Source organism: Chaetodon trifascialis, chromosome 14 (assembly GCF_039877785.1).
Source record: "Chaetodon trifascialis isolate fChaTrf1 chromosome 14, fChaTrf1.hap1, whole genome shotgun sequence".
In the NCBI taxonomy this organism is placed as follows: domain Eukaryota; kingdom Metazoa; phylum Chordata; class Actinopteri; order Chaetodontiformes; family Chaetodontidae; genus Chaetodon; species Chaetodon trifascialis.
The window spans coordinates 23,493,378-23,513,102 of NC_092069.1; the positions used below are offsets into that span (position 1 = coordinate 23,493,378).

The following is a 19,725-nucleotide window of genomic DNA, read 5'->3' on the forward strand; positions in this document are numbered from 1 at the left end:
GTGAGACTGACTCCAGTTATGTTCCCACCCCTTTTTAATAGTGAATAAATTTTGGCCTTAGTGTGGACATGAGGAGTTTGACTTAAGAGTAATTTCTCCTTCAGATTTGACTGCCTTTGAAGTTTTTTTAGAGGCCCAAAGAGGTAAATGTACCCAGTATTTCTAGAAAAAAGGAACAAGTAGAGAAAAGTTAATTTTGTATGACAGAGACACGTATTTTTCTTTCTTTAACCTTTAATCTTGCTACACCTCACATTTATCTTGGGACCCCAACCACTTTTAAAGAATATAAGCATGTATTATTTATAACTGGGAAACATTTGTTATGTCCCTTTGTTTCATTTCAACTTTCAATTCAATTTAGTATTGTAGAAATGTTAACAAGGAAATTATAAATTGCAGTAAAAATGAAGTATTAAAATGCATATTACTATAATTAACATCAGTAGTCGTAGTAGTAGATGTGGTGTCGTAAAACATTACTTTTATTTTGAAATCGAGAATACCTTAATCTGATTGGTGCATTGCCATATGACGTAAAGACGGGAAATGGCCACGCAAGCGAGCTCAATCATAACATTGCAGTGAAAGTCTCTTTACTCATCCCTATATCGTTTAATTTGAGCTGTTTAATTCCACTTTTTCGATGACGCCTTCTACAAACTGTCTTTGACAAGCGGAAGTTACAGAAAAAACAAAATATCTGGCGTGTAGTGCTATGAAAACATGTTGCTGGTCGCTGTGAAAGCTAACAACCAGCAGCAACTAGCTAGCAAATGGCTGTTCGGCTGTGATGTCTGTCACCGTGCAAAGTAAGTGAACCACTTTCACTTTACACACGATAGCAGCTTCTGAGCTTTGTCACTGCGGCATCTCAATCCAAAAGCTAACTTCAGCACTTCTCCAAAGTCAGTTAACGGGTGGAATTTGACGCTGAAGCCGGATTGAATAGCTAAAACAACGGCCTGGCTGCTCTTGCAGGACTCCTTTGGTGCGTCCGAGTGGCTTAACTTGAGTTTTTGTGTGTTTTCCAGATGACAAGAAGACGAGCAAAACAGTGGAACGGTTAGCGAACAGCATGTGACACACAAGCTTTCTGCTCACCCCCCCGAAAAAAGTTGGTTTCGAAGATGCCTCGTCTGGAAGAGGTGGCCAACGTTGCCCTCAGGGTGCCGAGCATACTGGTGCTGGACCTGCTGTATAAATGTGACGTTGAAGGCTTAACGGATCACCTGAAGGCCAAGAATGAAGACATGCTCTTCAAATACAAATATGTCATCTGGAACATGTACTACCTTGGTGAGTAAATGCTGACGTCAGAGAAGAAAGTGCAGTTTTAACCAGATGTTGAACACGTGTGTTTTCCTCTGTGCTCATCAGAGTCAGAATCAGGTTTATTGGGCAGGTGCGTGCGCACATACAAGGAGTCTGACTGCGGTTTTAAGTGGAAGACAGAGATAGACGTACAGAAAAAAGGACAACAAAACTGTACAAATAGAGGTAAAACTAAACATACAGCTATTAAATACACACAAGTATGTTAGAAAGAAGTGTGTGTGTATTATAATACTACTCCTACTACTACTAATAATCAGAAAATGTATCTGTATAGCACCTTTCATACAGCAGTTGTGCTTTACAACAAAGAAATCACAGCCACTTAAAGAGTGTTTCACATAGAAAAGACAGAATAGACATAAAAGAGGGATAAGATGGAGAATAAAGCCACTTGATGGTGACACTAAAGGTAAAGTAAACCAACAACGTACAATGTCTGTAGACAAGCCAAGTGCTCTGTAGACGGTAAACAAATACAAATAATGCAAATGAACGTCTGAACGCTGGTTCCTCAAAGGGAACTGAATCCTGGAGGAGAACAGAAAAAATATTTATGGTTTACTCAGCAGTGCTGGAAAGACTCTGTGAAAAAGGCACGTTTGAACTGTTAGAGCATCTGGACAGGAAAAAAATCTGTCGCTTTAACAGATTTTACTTTCTTTTCTGCAATAATTCATAAATTGATGGATAGAAAATGAATCAGCAACAATTTTGAGAATCGTTTTAGTCTTTTTGTGCAAAAAATTGAAATTCTAGCTCGTCAAACGTGAGGATTTGCTCCTTTTTCCTGCTTTATTTAACTGGACACTGAATCTGTGTGACTGTCGCTCATACGAGATGTTTGAGGACGTCGCTTTGGGCTGTGGGGAATTATGAGGAGGATGTTCACTGTGCTTCAAACTAATCAATCAAAAGATAATTTTCAGGTTGATTGATAATGAAAGTAAACCTCAGTTGAAGCTTTCGCCGTGACTTTACAAAACAGTTGAACGCAGCGTCGTTGTGTAATTTCAGTGTTTTGGCCGCCTGATAAGAGCCTGATAAGTAAAGTCAACATTGGCACAATTATTATAGGCAAAATCACAAAGTCTGAGGACAGACGTCGGAGGTGGATCCATCTCGTGTGTCTTCACCAGGCGCCCTGTCCGTTTGCTTTCCAGGTCATCTGATAAACGTGGTGGTGTTGGTCCTGCCGCTGAGGCACATCGTGACGCTCTACCTCCACATCCTTGCTGCCCTTCTCCTTTACATGGGCCATCAGATTTCCAAGTGAGAAACCCTCCTCTTCCTCCTCCTCCTCCTCCTCCTCCTCCTCCTCCTCCTGCTGCTGCTGCTGCTGCTATGAGGCGTTTGAGATTCATACCGATCGGAGTGCCGCTCCCTCTCTGTCTCCAGTGTCATTCAGCCTGTGGCTTTGTTTTAGGAGGCAGAGCTCTGTATCGTGTGCTGAGGCCTCTGTTGTTTACTGCTCCATTGCCTGTTAATTTGTCTTGTAACCTGAGATCAACCAGTGGTTTCTGTTAAAGGCCATAAAAAGACCAAACTACGGTCGGGCGATTGGATGAATGTATCGGCCATCAGCAATTGGCTGAGTGCGTCGTTGTGTTTGTGTCATTTTTGTCATTTTATTGTGCTGATTTAATGGTTTGCGTCCGAAGAACGAGCGAAAGCCGAGCGAACCCACAAGCACAAAGAGGCCAAAAACAGCGAGTACAGACGGAATATTTTCACCTCTGATCGGTCAGTTGAAGGTTTATTTTGACCAAATCAGAACCGGTGAACGTTGGAAGAGCAGAAAGACAAACCAGGAAGGCTTTTGTGAGTTTGTTTCACGATGAGTGAACGAGGCCATCGAGCTCGTCTTGTTTGGTAAAAGAGAGAAATTTGAATTCAGAGTTTTTATGGTTGTATTTTTCAGTTTAATGAGGGAAGTAGGTGTACAAATATTTCCTTTCTTGACATTTTGTGAACTTATTCTGCTCACTCGGCCAGTTATTGGGCTGATTGTGCCCAAACCTTGTACAACAGATTTGGACTGAAACAAATGAATGACTGAATCGTTCCCACAGAAAGTGAGAAATTATTCCGAAGTGTGTAGATTTGATCGTTTTACTTTAGCAGGATAACGTTTGTGCGTCTACACATGTATTGCTCATTTCATTCATTTATTAATTTGAATATATTTCATAATAAATCCTGGTCAGGAACAGGAACAGTCAGGTAGTAACTCTAAAAAACAAACTGTTAACAGGTCATTCAGCGATGTGTTGATATGTGTTCGTCTGCTAACAACAAACAGCGTCCACTGAAACCTGTTTTTTTGTTTTTTCCTCCTCTTGTTACAGGGACTATGTTCGTGAGGAGCTGCAGTTCGGTTATGAAGGAGCAGTGTACCTTGACTCTCTGGCCTTCAATAGATTCGTCTCTGCGATGACCAGTGAGTCCCGAAACCAGACGGACACGTTGAGCACACTGAGGCTCATTCAGGCTCACATTCATTATTTTACTAAAAAAAACAGCACATGAAGGTTTTCATAGAGCTTCACAATAATCATGCTGCTAAATATACAAACTAACACTGCAGAAGCTCTTAAAAACAAGAAAAATGGGCTAAACATTTCTTAAAATAAGCAAAATTATCTGCTAAGAAAACAGGAAAATTCCACTAAACCGAGATTTTAAAACCAAGTGAAAACATCTGGGCCCACAGTTATCTTAAAAGCAGTGAGGCCAGACTTAAAGACGAGGACATTTGTCCGGATACAAAGAATTTCTGACTCCTTACTTACTCAGAACCAGTAATTAAATCTCAGTAATGAGATAATAAAACTGCCTCATAAGAAAGACAAAAAACAAGCAGATGTTGCCTTGATGTAAGATGTTTTATCTTCGATTTCACTTTTTGCAGTGTAATGGTTGTGAAATCATCACCGTCAGTCTTCTCATCCCACAGCGTCTGACAGTTTTAGCTTGTTTTTATGGCTGCACGCTTCCATCAAACGCTCACTCACTCATTTCCCCGAACACGTCTGCTGTTTTGGATACTTAAGCTTCTCTTCTCAAATTATGATCTGTGTGTTTGAACAATGTTTGGCTGAGCAGCAGCTCGACTGGCCCTGCAGTGGGCTGATATTTATGCTAAATACGTGCACAAATAGAGGCTCTCAAAGCATGAAGAAGACTAAACGGGCTCAGCTTGGCAGCGACTCTGGACTGCAGCTTGTTTCAAGCTTGGCGCTCTTCCTCAGGCAGCTTCATCGCTGCCAGGTGGACGTTTTTTTTATGTAACTGTGATCATTCGGGTTCCTTTGTAAATCGAGCTCTCGTCCCAGAAGTATGATGGAAACTGAGAGAGTTCAGCAGGCTCAGCTAGCTGATGAGCATCGAACCAAATGTCTTTTCAGTTTATTCCAAATAAACTGAAACTTCCTTCCTGTTCCGGTTTTTATTCTGTCATGGCGCTTTGATTAATGACTTGTAAGAGCTGACATCTGTTCATGTCAAAGTTTAATAGTCCAACATTATCTTAAAGGCTTATATTATTTTATGACTTCTAATACGTATCTCTCAGTTTGTAACCATGGTATTATTGCCTAATAACACTGATAAAACAGGAGACCGGAGGCGACCGAACAGATAATTTTTTCTCTTGTTCATGGACTCTAGGCTCTGATTGGGCAACACTTTGTCAGTCTAATGTGGGAGAAGGTGCAGGAGGCCTCTTCCTACTGTGTTTGTAATATTGGAATTTAAAAATCTACCTAAACTTGCCACTGAAAAATTATATTATTAGCTGTGAAATAAGTTATTATGTAATAAATCTAATCTACAGTCGTGATCGCAGCAGGATTTAATGTTATTTTCTGTCCAGGTCAGATTATTCTCAGCACTCTGTGTGCCTTCCTGATGAAGACCAGAAAGGTGTGGCTGTTCTCTGCTCACATGCTCCCCCTGCTGGCCAGGCTCTGCGCCGTTCCTCATGCCACTCTGTTGACTGTCAACACTTTGTCCATGGGGCTGACCGGAGCAGGGATCACCCTGTTCCTCCTCTCGCATCTCTTTCTGCCATATCGCCTCGCAAGGGCTGCCTATTCAGAGCTGCTGCAGCTGGAGGTACTCTTATTCTGAAATCCTGCTTCCTGTGAAACATCCTCAGAATGCATCCTGTTTGTCTGAGGAGCTCGTAGATGCTCATGCTCTATTTTCTTATCATTTTTATCTTTTCAGTTGACAAAAGTATTTCATTTTGACTGTTTCAGTGCAGCATTATTCATTAATTTGTCTTTTTATCAGTCCCTGTCTTTACAAACCTTCCCTTCATCTCACTACAGTTGTGGAAATACAGTTATATTCAGCAGTAATTAAATAAATACTCAATTTAAGTGCAGACATCAGATGTTTTGGCTTTTCAAGGGTAAATAGATCGATGTTACATTTCATACGGGTTAGTTTTCATAATTTTTATGCTTATTTTCTTACTTTTTTTCCTATTTTGATCAGATTTCTGTGTTTTAGCACAGGATTTTTATTAAACACGACCCACAATTTCTCTGCCGCACGTTATAAAAACACACCGTGTGCTCTCACTTCTCTTGTTTATCTGTCGTGCATTTTTCCTGCCCTCCTCATCACGTCCCTGCTTTCCTGTCCCTCAGGTGATCGAGCTGTACAGACTGCTGGCTGTGGGAATCTCTCTGTGGAACCAGTTCGCCGTCCCAGTGCTCTTCAGCGTCTTCTGGTTTGTTCTGTTCGTCGTACAGCTGTGCTCAGACACCATGTCCGGCAACGCCTCGGCGGGCCATCAGGGAATCATGTTCTTCCTGCTCACAAGGTGGGATGTGATGATGTGGATTATAATTGTGTTTACACCTTTATACGCGTCATATTTTATGTGTAATCATGTGTGACCTTTGACCTCTGTTGAACCCTCCAGTGTCTCTGAATGTTGTGCCACTCCGTACTCTCTTCTGGGTCTGACGTTCGTGGTGTCCTATCTCGCTCTTGGACTGCTCAACCTATGCAAGTTCTACCTGGGAGGTTATGCAGCCGTTCAGAATGAGAACGTCATGCACAGGTGAGATGTCGTCTCCAGATTTATAGTATCACCACTTAAACGTCCCCATGTCGTCCACTTTCCACATTTAATCCTGCAATAACAAATATTTTGGCCACGAGGGACACAACATCAGAGCAATACTTAACCATATTTTCCCATGTTTTTGACTGGTCCAGTACTGAGCCAGAGTTCTGTAGCCAGTAGCTGTGAAATGGCCGGCGATCTGATCATTCACTGCTGATGTACGTCCACTAAAAGACAAACTAAAATACACTTCATTCAAACTCCACAGAAGCTAAATACGACTCACTAAAACCTTCTCTGTTAGTCTTTCCACTGCTCCGCTTCCACTCACCTTTCCCCTGCTTGTCCTCAGAGGCGTGACCGAGGGCGTCACTCTGCTCCTGCTCGCTCTTCAGACCGGCCTGTTAGACATGCAGGCACTGCAGCGCACCTTCCTCCTCAGCATCATCCTCTTCATCGTGGTGACTTCAACCCTGCAGTCAATGATCGAAATAACAGATCCGGTGATTCTGGCCCTCGGTGCGTCCCGCAACAGGTAACAGCGACGACAGTGAATTCCCTTTCTTCATCAAGCGGATGATGCCGAGTTTAAAGCTTAAAGGCTGAATTTCTGTTTCTTCTGTGCTTCTAGGAGTGTGTGGAAACACTTCCGTGGCCTCAGCATGTGTCTGCTTCTGCTGGTTTTCCCGGTGTTTATGGCCTATAAAATCTCCCAGTTCTTCCACATGGACTTCTGGCTCCTCATACTGGTGTCGAGCTGCATGCTGACGTCCCTTCAGGTCGGAAGAGCGACTGTAAATGTCTGAAACGATGAAGAATGGAAGCTGAATTCCTCTTTGTTGCACTTTTATTACTACAGTTGCAGTACTAAAACTTCATTCAACTGATAAAGTTATTTTAAATACACTAAATTCTTCACGTTTGATGTTTTGAAAGGCTGTAATCTTGATTTTGACATCAATTTCACATCATTGACATTTTTTAAATGAACTGTATTTATTGTTGCTTACAAAGGGCTCCACCTGTCAGACATATCCTCTCACCTGTTCTCTCAGTCTGCTCACTCAATGACAGCAGCCTGAATTAAAATATTAACATTCAGTATTTTAATTTCTTTTAACTTTGGACTTGTGCAATAACTATGGTACTAATACTTCTGCATTGTGTGCAGTAATGGTACTGCAAAGCTGTTTTGCTGGTCCATCAAGCTTCTGTGTGCAGAATTTAGGAACTTCTTGACTTTGGCGCCCCACTGTGGTCATATTGAAAAAGACACTGTGGAAGAGGCAATGAACTCCCTACAAATAGATGTTAGATTTGCATAAAGAAATCAACATATAGCCGCTGTAATGTGAAGTAAAAGTTGTTTGTAGTGTTCTAAATGAAAATGTGACTTCTGTCCAGGTGACGGGCACCATGCTGATCTACTCCCTCTTCATGGTGGAGCTGTTTCGCAGTGACCCCATCGAGAGCCTGGATGAAGTGATCTACTGGGTGAACGCCGTCAGCAGGGTGCTGGAGTTCGTGGTGGCGCTCTGCGTGGTGGCGTACGGCACCTGGGAGTCGCTGTTCGGGGAGTGGAGCTGGATGGGCGCCTCCGTCATCATCATCCACTCGTACTTCAACGTCTGGCTCCGAGCTCAGTCTGGCTGGAGGAGCTTCCTGCTCAGACAGGAAGCGGCTAAGAAGATCAACTCCCTCCCCAGAGCCACGGCTCAGCAGCTGCAGCAACACAACGACGTCTGCTCCATCTGCTTCCAGGTTAGTCGCACTGTGACTGTGTGTGAGCAGGTCAGCGCGGCGCCGTGCGGTACGTTGAAGGCTGGGGACAAACAAACAGGACATACTGTAAAATCCAAAGTCCCCTCAGGCTCTACAGTACAGTACAGATAGTACACGTGTACTGAGGTTTTGACGTTTAGGATTTTATCTTATTTCCTCTTGGCTCAGCTTCAGACCAGCTGTAGGATCATAACTCTATTACACTGCACGTGTTTCCCCCTGTATGAAGTACAAAGATTCTGTCTGAGTGTAATCTCTATTAAGATCAGTCTTTGGGCTTTTTTAGCATTTATTTTTGAAACACAGCTAGTAGACACAGATAGGAAAGAGGGAGGAGAGAGGGGAAGACTGCCAAGCTACCAAGCTATCAGACTTTCATTTTTGTTCCAGTGTTGTTGTCTCATACAACCCCCAAAAAGTAAAACATAAATAAGACAGGATGATGCATAAAAAATTAAATAATAATAAAATAAGACAGCTCCATCGATTTTTGTAAATGTTATTCTGAATTTGATGCAGCAACACGTTTCAAACAAGTTGGGACAGGAGCAGCTAAAGATTGAGAAAGATGTGGAACGCTCCAAAAACACCTGTTTGGATCATCCCACAGGTAAACAGGTTGATTGGTAACAGGTGATAGCGTCATGATTGGGTATGAAAGGGGCATCCTGGAAAGGCTCAGTCGCTCACCAGCGAGGATGGAGCGAGGTTCACCACTTTGTGAACACATGATTGGATGAAGGAGATTAATACATCAGGAACACTTTGTGTTGGTAAACACAGTTTGATTGTAAATGATTGAATTCTGTTTTTATGCGTCCCAAACTTCTGTAGTCAGGCTTGTCCAACACATAATGAAGTATTCAGTTTAATTTCCACCTAGCTTGAAGTTGTGACACAAAGCTTTAACGTGTGACAGACGCAGAAGGACGGCTGAGTTAAAGCTGACATGGCTTCCACTGTGACGTGCTTACATGTTAAGCTCGTCTTCATCATTGTTGTAAGACTAGAGTGAGTGTATACCAAGAGGACAGTTGAGGCTGAATTTGAATATAATTTAATAGAGTTAAATTTAGTGATAGTTGATATTTGACAGTACTGCTCAGCTCTACTTGCAGATGGCAGACTGGCAACACGTGACGCACCGCTGTGTCTGTGTCTTTAAGGCATGTCGGTCCTGTTTTTCCAGTTTAGCTCCACCTCCTCTTGCACGGTTCAGGAACGATTCTTTGCCCCTCAACCATGGTTCTTCTTAAAACCGGTTAATATTGTTTTTTTCCTGCCCTTGACAATGAAGCCAATGTTGTTGCCACTGAGGCAGAGAGCATGTTAGCTCTGCTGTTAGCTCTGCTTTAAAAAAGATCATGTAAAACTTTATGGATCCTAATGAGGAAATTCACACATCACAGCAGCATAGAGGCAGACTGAGAGGTAAGAAAACAGATAAATGACTCTTTTAGGGAAATACAATGAAAAAATAAAATGATAGATTCATGTATACAATATATACTTTACAATAGCTGAGGCTGTATAATGAATTTTGTAATTATTTGTGCAAAAGAAGTCCAGCAGTACAACTCTGGCAGCCATGTATTTACTGTGTAGTATAATAATCTGATAAAGTATATGATGTTGTAGTTGTTATATGTGTAGTAGTATTATAGGGGTGTTACTACTTCTTATACTACTACAGTAAAGTCAAATATGTCTCCCTCACAGGAAATGAGCGCTGCTGTGATCACATACTGTGGACATTTCTTCCATGGCAACTGTCTTCGCAAGTGGCTGTACGTGCAGGAGACCTGCCCCATGTGCCACCAAACCATCCGACCCACCCCGCCAGGTCAGAGCCAGGCTCCAGGCGACGCTCCAGCGGCCCCAACTGAGAGCGAGCCGGCTGCACGAGATGGAGATCAGAACCAGGATGACGGCGCACGGCAGGAGACGCGGGGCGAAGCTGCAAGTCCTGATCCCAGCGAGCAGCAGGAGGAGACGGGAAGCGGCAGGGATGGAGACTGTGGGACAGAAGATGAAGACCAACCAGCTGATCCTTGCGGGGAAGCTGCCCATGGTCTTCGTTTCAGCTCCAGTGGAGACTTTGTAGGATTTGTCAGCCCAGCATCAAGCTGCCCTTCAGGGGGCATTTCTAATTCCCATGTGCTGCTGAGTAAAACTCCCCCTAACATGCACAACCAAGGTGAGCGGAGTGGGAAGGCCTCACCATTGCCATTGACTCCTAATGCTGTGAACGAGAGCACAACAGAGGGCCGGCCTGACTCTAATGGAGCAGAATTTGAAGTTACTTTATGTCCCAGAGTGCCACAAAGCAGCGACGGTAAACACGACCGCTCCGATGGGACGCCTAAATCATGGAACAGCCTCGATTCGCCCCAGTCGAACGATGCTGATGGCGTTCCTGCGGCATCTGCTATGAGCCGTGTTGATAGGCAAACATCTGTCAGATCATGTCATGAAAACTCTGAACTCTTAGACTGCATTGACGGCACATATTCAGACTCGGACCTGGACGGGCTCAGAGAGGCTGGAACTGTCCCGCTGATGCCCCGGCTGCCCCCCTCAGATGCCCCCCTCTCTTGCACAAGCACAGACAAACAGTGACTGACTGCCCTGCATCAGTGCCTTGAAGAGGCGTAAAAGTGTGACCCTCCATATTGGGGAAGTAAGCACATTTGCCCTCTCTGTGAACCAATAGAAACTAAATTTATCTTCAACCAGACAGTGTACTGAATGTGCTTCAGTTGAGCAAATAACATGGACTGAATATAAAGACTAAATTGTGTTGGCTTAAAGGGACACTTACTGTACAACTGTAAAGAAATTGTAAAAAAAAAATATATAGAATTGGTAGAAATTATGTGTAACTTTAAAGCGTCAATAATTACCAAATTCTAGCAGGTTACAAGTAAAGATGTTTACTTAAATGGCATTCGATTTGTTCTCATTTCACTCTCCAGTGTCCTGGTAGCACTCTTGTTTAGCATTTTGTGAAAGCGACGGGCAAAAGGAAAAGCTTCAGCAGTCGTCTTTGTTATTCATGAATCCGCCTTTTGTACTGCAAATGTTGTCTGTCTGCCAGTATTAAATTACTGCTGTGAACATGTACTTTTTGTACTGTAGTTTCTGTATCAATGGATAAACCCATGGCGGGTGCACAGTGAGGTTTATGAAGTCTGAACAGACCACCACTTCTGTAGCCTCAAGCTAAGAGATGAAAGTTTGACGTGTTGATTTGAAATATTAAAGTATTCTGCATCGCTGTATAATTCCACAATCTTTTACAGGAAAATGTCCCAATCATTGTCGGAGAGGTTTAAGTTGAAGCAGTGAAAGAAGCCGAGTGTCAGTCCAAGTTGAAGCTCTTGAGTTTGAAGTGTCAGCTGCACTTTAAGCACTGAAAGCAGTTAAGGTGTCAGTTGAAGTGTAAAGGCCAGAAGGGCCTCAAGATCAGGTAATAAATCAGGACTCCCCAGAAGGCCCAGATCATGTCAGTGGATATTTTGCTTTGGTTATGCATGTTCTCATTTTCCCAACAAACTTGCAATTGATAAAATGTACTAGGGTGGCAACTGATGATTGTTTTCATTATGAATTAATTGCTTTGACGATCAAATGTCATCATCAAGCGCGTCGACATTTCCTGGAGCTGATGGTGACCATTCAAATTACTTGTCAGGTCAGTGTTTGCAAACCCAAAGACACAAGAAGAAATGCAGAAAATCACTAGAATCATCTAAACGTATCAAGGGATTTGCAAGCAATATATTTTAATTAGCTGTTGCCTAATTAGACATATCTTTGCAGGTGGCAGCAGGACTCAAGAGCTGGATCATTTAGAGTAATATTTTATTGATTACATCTGTACTTTTCATGCTGTTACGTGTTAAAATGTGTGCTGTGAGAAAGGCACATTACCACAAATCTGATGCTGCACAGTGTGGACCCCTGAGGTTCTGGAGCCATGGTGTTTTTCCCCCTCAGTCATGTATTGATTTAATAAATGTCTTAAATGGCTATACTTTTTTACATCACTACTATAGCAAAGCTATTAAAAGTTAGGGCATAGAATATTTTTGAATCCGTGGCTGTGTGGTTAAATATTCATTATTACACATCAAAGAAATCATCCCAATTTAATTTAGGTCTCTTCCAAATAAATGCTGACATGTCCCGGCTGGTGTGACACGCATGGTTTTTTTTTTTTTTCTTTTAGCGGGCTTGTAACCAATCCCCGACCACATCCGGCCTGTCACTCAGCAGCCTAGAGGACCGCCCCCTCACCATAAAGCTTCAAATACATGTAGAAAGCCGCTAGTTTGCTAACGGCAACGACCGAAACCAAAAGAAACGGAGTCTCGTCGTCCGGGTTACTTCACCTGGCATACGCACTTAGTCAGCCTCAACGAATTACAAATAACCCAACACAAGACAGTGAAACTGCGGGGAAAGCGAGGGTTACCGAAAGACAGTGTAACGTCTGTCGCTCGCCGAAAATAAGCTGGATAAGATCGCCAGCTAGCTTCGTCGCCAACTCCGCGCATACGTAGTTTTAGCTCGCTAGCCAGCTAACTACGCTAGCTCGAGAAGAAAGGCCGTCGAGCTGACCCAGCGACGATCGTTTGGAGGATAGCGACTCATCCTGGCATATCACGGTTGCCCCTCACTGCTTGGATCGGAACATCTTGAAATAAAAGAGAAGAACACAGAGAGAGGATGGCTCTGAAAAGGATCAACAAGGTAAGATAGCGTCGGTAGCGCTAGCTATCTAGTAATTCGCCGCGCTAGCCTCCCACAATGTAACGACGCTGTATCCCATGAAACATGGCGGTGAAACATGTTCGGGGAAGTGTTAAGTTTGTGTTCCTGCGTGTGTACGATGAGTTGTTGTGTTCAAGGTTGAGTGAATTGACGATAGTTTTTACTGTTGGCACCGGCTAGCTCATACGGTCACGGCTCAACGTTTGAACGGCGAACAGCACTTAGCGAGCTAGCTAACGTTAACATTAGCAGTTTCGGTTACAGGTTTAGTGTGTTCGAAGAGGATTGACGGTAAAACAAAAAGGCCTCACGAATTGCTCAACACTTCACGTAAACGCACAGACGGTGTTTGCTTATCACCAAGCCTTTATTGTAGTCTCACATTCATGGCGCCTGTCTTGATAACTAGCGAGTTGTTGAATTTGTAACAGCGGCTATACTCTGTTACCAGAACCCATGACTCATATCACTCACTGAGTCTGTGTTAGCAGTCAGAGCCGTGTACATGATACACTTCCTTGGTATGTGAAAGTATTTTTTTCAGTGCTAGTACACATCACAGGGTGTGCTCTGGCCCTTAAATGGAGGAAGTTGACAGCGGTAGAGTAACACCTATGAAGTGTTCACACCGTGGCTTCATTTCTTCACTCTGCTGTTGACTAGAATCTTCCTCCAAGGGAATCCATAAACTTACTTGTGGAATGGTGTGTCTGTAGGCCGGGGTGGGGCACTGGCCTCCACCTCACTCTAAAGTAGCTGTGGATCTAAAAATAACAGAGGCAGTAACGTTAGTATATGTGCCTCAGGCTCAACTGAAGCGGAGACGAAAACAAGGTAGCCCCCAGCCAGTTGAGCTTTGGAGGGGAGTAGCAGGAGATAACAACACCGGCGGGAGGGCGTTGTGAAATAAATGAAGCACACGACTTCTCATGTAGCATCTCCCCTCCCCAGTCCCCATGTTGGCATTTAAACCCAGGATGTTAAGTGCTACTCAGTCTGCCACATTGATTTCAGATGGTGTCTCCTCATTGTTTTGTCCCTGAAGATTACTGCAGTCTAATTGGTTATTGTTGTAAACCTCTTTTCTTTATAGGAGCTTACCGACCTGGCTCGTGACCCCCCTGCGCAGTGCTCGGCCGGCCCAGTGGGTGATGATAGTAAGTGTCTCAGAATTGTTCAAAAGTTTTTAGGGCTGCAAGTCATTTCATTATCGATGGATCTGCCAATAACTTGTTGTTATTAATCACTTTGCCTGTAAAATTCCTGGCAATAGTGAAAAAAACCCACTGATCAATGTGACATCTTCAGATGTCTTGTTCTGTCTGAACAATATCCCAAAAAACCCAAAGATTTTCTGTTTATGGTCACATATGACCAGATGAGCAATGGCATGGCATTCTACTTAAAATGGCTTAGTCTGAAAGATAGGTGCTGATTAATTTTCTCTTTCTTACCATTTAATTTGTCTTTAAGGGGCGGAGGAAACCACAAACAAAGGCCAAATTGAAACTGAATGACCTACATTAATTTTAAAAACATGGGTCTAGTTCTGAGAACTGGTTATACTGGTCATGAATACCTCCACCCTAAAATAGAGTGACGGACAGTAGAGTTAAACTTGATACACGACCACCATAACTACAAAGTAGATTTGCGTATGTGAGTGATTATAGAAAGGGGAATTGTGTGTCTTGTATATGACAGAGACAAATTAGAGGCCGAGTCCCTGTCAAAACTCATACCTGTGACCTTTCCCCGCTTTCTAACGGTTACTTTCTCTTCTCTGCAGTGTTTCACTGGCAAGCCACAATCATGGGACCTGTAAGTAGACACTTTATGACATAATTGTCGGTCTCTTTGTGTTTTAAAGCAGCACAATATTGAAATTTGTCATGGGGGTTGTGTTCCTGCCTGCTTTAAATGTATTCATGAGATAAAGGTTGAAATTTGACTTGATAATGAGAAGCTGTGCACAGGAGGTTTTAGATCATTCTTCTCTGTAATATGTAAATGCAATTCTGGCTTTCAGAGCGACAGTCCATATCAGGGAGGAGTTTTCTTCTTGACAATTCACTTTCCCACAGACTACCCCTTCAAACCACCCAAGGTAAGCTGAATCGCACCAGAAGCAAGGTTTTCCTCTTTCTTTTGTTTACAATTAGAGATATATTGACCTCCATCAAACTGCCCAGTCATGCAGTATTCATTATACAGCAGACACAAATCTAATTTACAACACTAAAATAATATATTCAGTATGAGGAACTGGGGTCAACCATTATATATTATGTAAACATTCGCATTCTCATTTTATACACGACACTCTTTTGAAAGTTTAAGAGACACAACAAAGACACATTTCCTGTAAAGTAAACCGAGCGGAGCGGTCTGGCTTCATGAACATGTTTTATCAGTTGACAGCGCTCATGAAGTAATACCAGTCATTCCAGAGGTAGATAGTCATGAGCATCGAACGTCACTGTCCCAGGTTAAGAAATTTGCATTGCATAACAATGACTTGGCGTGTGGTGCAGCCTTATTATGTCCTCACTGTTATGTTCTTTCCTTTGTCTTTTCAGGTTGCATTTACAACAAGAATTTACCACCCAAATATTAACAGTAACGGCAGTATCTGTCTGGATATTCTCAGATCACAGTGGTCTCCTGCACTTACTATTTCTAAAGGTATGGATCATTCATAGACCCCATTACACAGATTACAAGATTGCAATAACTCAGGAGTCGAACCTATCCCAGAAAAAGATTAGGGTAACTGTCGGTTAAAGTGTGAAAAACAAATGTTGGAAACTATGTTGATTCGTTCCTTACAAAATAAAATAGCAAAAGGTCTAAAGTCTATCTGTTTCTTGCAGTTCTTCTCTCCATTTGCTCACTCCTATGTGATCCAAACCCTGATGACCCACTAGTGCCAGAGATTGCACGAATCTACAAAACAGATAGTCAGAGGTACGTATGTGATCCTTACGTGTGATAAACCGTTCTCCAAACATGTGAAATGAACCTTTCTCTCTCTGAAAAGGAAAAGCATAGTACCCTGTAGTACATTGTGCATGGTACGATATCCTTTTTAGGCCCTCTCTCAACGTTCAAAGGTGCAGTACATTTTGCCTGTATGAGTGTCACCTGGTTTGTAACCTAGTCTCACTCTGTCAGGTACAATAAGCTAGCTCAGGAGTGGACAACGAAGTATGCCATGCTTTAGGGTAAGGCCAGGAGGCACTGCTGCATCTTGGCTAGTGCGATGGGATTGGTTGGTTGTGATGCTCTGGTCTGACTGGCATAACCAGAGGCTTGGAGCGCTGTTACGAAGTGTGACTGCAGTGTGGAATTTGACTGTGATTATACTAATCTCTGGCTGTCTTTATACATGGAGAGTACCCTATTCTCCATACTCTGCTCAGATTGTGGTTTCAGCTTGCACCTTGATACCCTGCACAAGGAGTCTGTTGCTAAAAATAAATAAGTTACCTGAATATTTGTGCCCTGCCCACTGATACATTGGCTTCTTGACAATTGTGGGTTACTGCTAATGCAGGTCAGAAAAATGGAGATCCAGTGTTAATAATCACATGCGCTGCAACCGCTCAGTCTTGTGTTGCATGGAATAAATATCCAAATAACTAAGCTTTCACAGGTTTGGTAGTGAAAATCAAACGGGTTGTTTAAGGTCTTTTCGCACCAAGTAAACTTTTCTTCTTAGACACACCTTAGTACAGATCATATATTTTACATTACTGCTGAATATTTTCCAATGCATACCCTGTCAGCGTGATTGGAAAGCCAACATGTAGAGACTTGAGATGATCCATCATAGTTAAACTGGCTTGCCTTGATTTTTCACTGTTATTGTTACATGGTAAAGGAGTTGTCAGCAGGGACAATTATGACGAATTTTCTTGGTGGTGCACTCGAGGACACGCCAACATTTGACTGCCAAAAAAGAACTGCATTCATGAGCTATGATGTCTGAAACTGAAGTCCAGCTGACAAGCAGTAAGGATAATACAAGTTGGGTTTCTTGTTTAAAATTGTTGATGCTTGAGCAGATTGTGGATCTTAAGATGTCAACACTGGAAAGTCAGTGTTTTCAGCATTTTGTGCTGGCAGCTGCATCACCATGCAGTGAAAGCAGCAATCTGAAAAAGCCAACAAATCATTTACTGTGATGGATATTTGTCTCCAGTGAGCTACAAGTCTCTGCCAGCTAATCTCCATGGTGCACTGAAGTGAGGGCATCCATGGCGTCCTAAAAAGTAATCAGTCTAAACACAGCTGGTTAAAGAAGGATGTGCTCTTTGTTTTTCTGCTTCAATTTAAGGAAAGATTGGTGCATGGAAGCAGGTGGATGCTTGTGTTGTTTCAGGGTCACGGGAGTAGACATTCTAATAAAACATGGAGCAGGGAACAAATAAAGTCATCTTTATCCTCAATTTATGTTTGCAATTGATCCCAGTCACCTCACTACGGTTACATATACCCGAGCCTTCCAATCTGGAGCTTTAGCTGGCTTCCCAAGCCTTAAAATAATTCTTGTAACAACACTCAAACTCACCATTAGGGCTGAAAGTAACCATTATTTTCAATATCTTTTAATCTGCACGCTATTTTCTCAATCAATTGTCTGGTCTATTAAATAGCAGAAGATGGTGAAAAACAGTCAGCCACAGCTCATTTTGTCTGTTGTCCTTGGTTTTTAATAGTGTTTCATAAAATCTGGTTGACAAGTTCAGAGGCGGCATTTTCTGTGCATGTGAACGTAGCCACTAACTCCAGCATGAAACGTTGTGTTGTGGTTAAAAATGCAATGTGTGTACCAGCAGGCGAAGACGACACGTTGAAGAAAGATTTCACTGTTTGAAATGAAGTTTAGCTCATGCAAAGTATTTTTGTTAAAATGCTAACTTGGCTTGTAATGTGCTGAAGTGCATGTACTTAAACACATTGTTATTAAGCTTCTAATGCCAAAGATGTGCAGTTTTCAGTCAGTTGAGTTAACTTATTTCCCTTTTTTTGCTCCTCTTTGCAGATACACCAAAACAGCAAAAGAATGGACGCATAAATACGCAATGTGATGGCACTGGTCTGAAAGCTGGTGGAAAATGTCGTCCCTGGTTCAAACTAAAAATTCCGGGATTCTGTTTTTCTTTTTCACTTTCCCCCCTTTTTTTCTTTCTTTTCTTTTTTTTTTTTCTTTTTTGTTTTGTTTTTTGTTAATCAGAGCATTTTACCCCGTTCCTTTTTCCACCTGTGCGCTCATAAGAAGATAGTGTTTTCTCTCTAGGACACGTGCCAGTTTCTGTGAAGTTTCTACTCCCGTTTTGTATGGCGGTTAGAAAAAAAAAAAAGAAAAGAAAAAGAAAAAAACCCCACCATGGTTCTGAACACTCGGCTTGAGCATGCACCAGTAACCCAAAATTGGTGATGTTAGTCACTCACTCTGCACACACTTAGTAGAATCTGATGCGACTGGACTCCCGACACTGAACATTACAGCAGCCTCATGTTTCCATCCGGTTGGTTCACTGGCTGGACCCTGTGGGCTTGATGTATGCTGGATTTCGCAGAGCACTTATAGAGAAGCCTGTCTTTTGCCATACTCATAAATTTTAAAGTTTCGAATTGGCAAAATTACACATTTCATTTCAAAGTGGTAAACACCTGAAACGGGGAAATGCCAACCCTCTAAAAGATTTGGAAAACTGGTTGGTGGCTCCTGATCTGCCTCCTGGACTGGTGTGACGTCAGTATGTTCTTCTGATCATTAGTATAGGAATCTATTACCTGAGGAAAGAAGTGTATCTTATTCCACTATCAAAGTGTGTGTACAGAGAAGCACAGCAGTATATATCAATGTTAAGGAAACAAAATATAAGAACTTCAATGTTGTATTTTATGCATGTTAATAAAGTTAGGCTATTATATCTGATATGTTTCTGCAAATTAAATGGATTGTAAGGCTGGAAGTTGGAAATTTTTTGGTTCCCCTCAAAGGCTTTCTATTTCTTTTTGTTATTTAGAAGCCAGTAGATGAGCTATTAGTTTTATGCCCACTCGAACACTGTCTTCTTGTAGCCCTAAAATATTGATGCAAAGCTGATGGTTGATAATCAACTTGTGGCTCTGTTTCTTTTTACGTTTCCCTTCAATAAAGTTACTTAGACCATGAAGTGAATCAGACTGGTGCTTTTGTGGTTACTTTTGAGTGAATGTCAGCATTTGAATACAGTTCTCTTGTTTTTTACAGTTTTTAGTCTCACATAGTGTCTAAACTGTTTTATCCTTTGATAAACCTCTTGGCCTGTCAAAGGAGAAGCTTCATCAGCTGTCTTATTCAGTGAAGTCTCAAATGTTTTAGGGACATTTTTGCCCAAGTGGAAGTTTTAATTACTCAAATATTTTCATATATATTTTGTCTCACTGTGGTGCATTTATATGTGAATGATTAGAAAGAATGGGCCTGAAATACACATGTAAAAAAGAGCCAGACATCAGTTGAAGTGATAAATACACAAGTTTCTAAAACATCTCAGACATTTTGGTGCTGTATGACATGCAAAATGCAAAGATAAATTAATGCCCTTCTGTGGTAATATGGTGTTTTTACATTATTATGCACTTTTATTATAAAGATGAAGTGTTTGCTGCTTGTTCAATCACCAAAACAAATCACTACACCTGTTCTTGTGCTAAATGCTAGGATGGGAGACATCAGTCATTAGCAACAGCTT

At 42.1% G+C, this 19,725-nt stretch overlaps 2 protein-coding genes across 3 annotated transcripts; both read left to right on the forward strand.

Moving 5' to 3' along the window:
* The first annotated feature begins 533 nt into the window (after positions 1-533).
* Positions 534-11,322, forward strand: LOC139342707 (RING finger protein 145). Its single transcript, XM_070979949.1, has 11 exons — positions 534-812; positions 1,035-1,299; positions 2,499-2,607; positions 3,684-3,775; positions 5,210-5,451; positions 5,994-6,169; positions 6,272-6,412; positions 6,771-6,953; positions 7,050-7,197; positions 7,823-8,179; positions 9,920-11,322. The coding sequence occupies exons 2-11, from the start codon at positions 1,131-1,133 to the stop codon at positions 10,817-10,819; spliced, it is 2,517 nt and encodes an 838-aa protein (XP_070836050.1). The 5' UTR covers positions 534-812; positions 1,035-1,130; the 3' UTR covers positions 10,820-11,322.
* A 1,154-nt stretch (positions 11,323-12,476) lies between these two features.
* On the forward strand, positions 12,477-19,164 carry LOC139342154 (ubiquitin-conjugating enzyme E2 D3-like). Of its 2 annotated transcripts, none has more exons than XM_070979109.1 (7): positions 12,477-12,955; positions 14,070-14,133; positions 14,766-14,797; positions 15,006-15,083; positions 15,556-15,661; positions 15,850-15,943; positions 18,024-19,164. In XM_070979109.1, exons 1-7 carry the CDS (start codon positions 12,932-12,934, stop codon positions 18,067-18,069), a joined length of 444 nt encoding a protein of 147 aa, XP_070835210.1. In that variant the 5' UTR covers positions 12,477-12,931; the 3' UTR covers positions 18,070-19,164. The 2 variants fall into 2 exon arrangements, with proteins under 2 accessions (XP_070835210.1, XP_070835209.1); XM_070979108.1 differs by lacking the exon at positions 18,024-19,164 and adding an exon at positions 16,151-16,308.
* Positions 19,165-19,725: the final 561 nt, after the last annotated feature.

Excerpts from the sequence above, each read along its gene's own strand:
- LOC139342154 (XM_070979108.1), top strand. The coding sequence starts at position 12,932 with ATGGCTCTGAAAAGGATCAACAAG. Across the intron at positions 12,956-14,069 it reads CTCTGAAAAGGATCAACAAG|GAGCTTACCGACCTGGCTCG; the intron begins GTAAGATAGCGT and ends TTTTCTTTATAG. Across the intron at positions 14,798-15,005 it reads AAGCCACAATCATGGGACCT|AGCGACAGTCCATATCAGGG; the intron begins GTAAGTAGACAC and ends TCTGGCTTTCAG.
- LOC139342707 (XM_070979949.1), top strand. The coding sequence starts at position 1,131 with ATGCCTCGTCTGGAAGAGGTGGCCAACGTTGCCCTCAGGGTGCCGAGC. Across the intron at positions 1,300-2,498 it reads CTGGAACATGTACTACCTTG|GTCATCTGATAAACGTGGTG; the intron begins GTGAGTAAATGC and ends TTTGCTTTCCAG. Across the intron at positions 3,776-5,209 it reads ATTCGTCTCTGCGATGACCA|GTCAGATTATTCTCAGCACT; the intron begins GTGAGTCCCGAA and ends TTTTCTGTCCAG.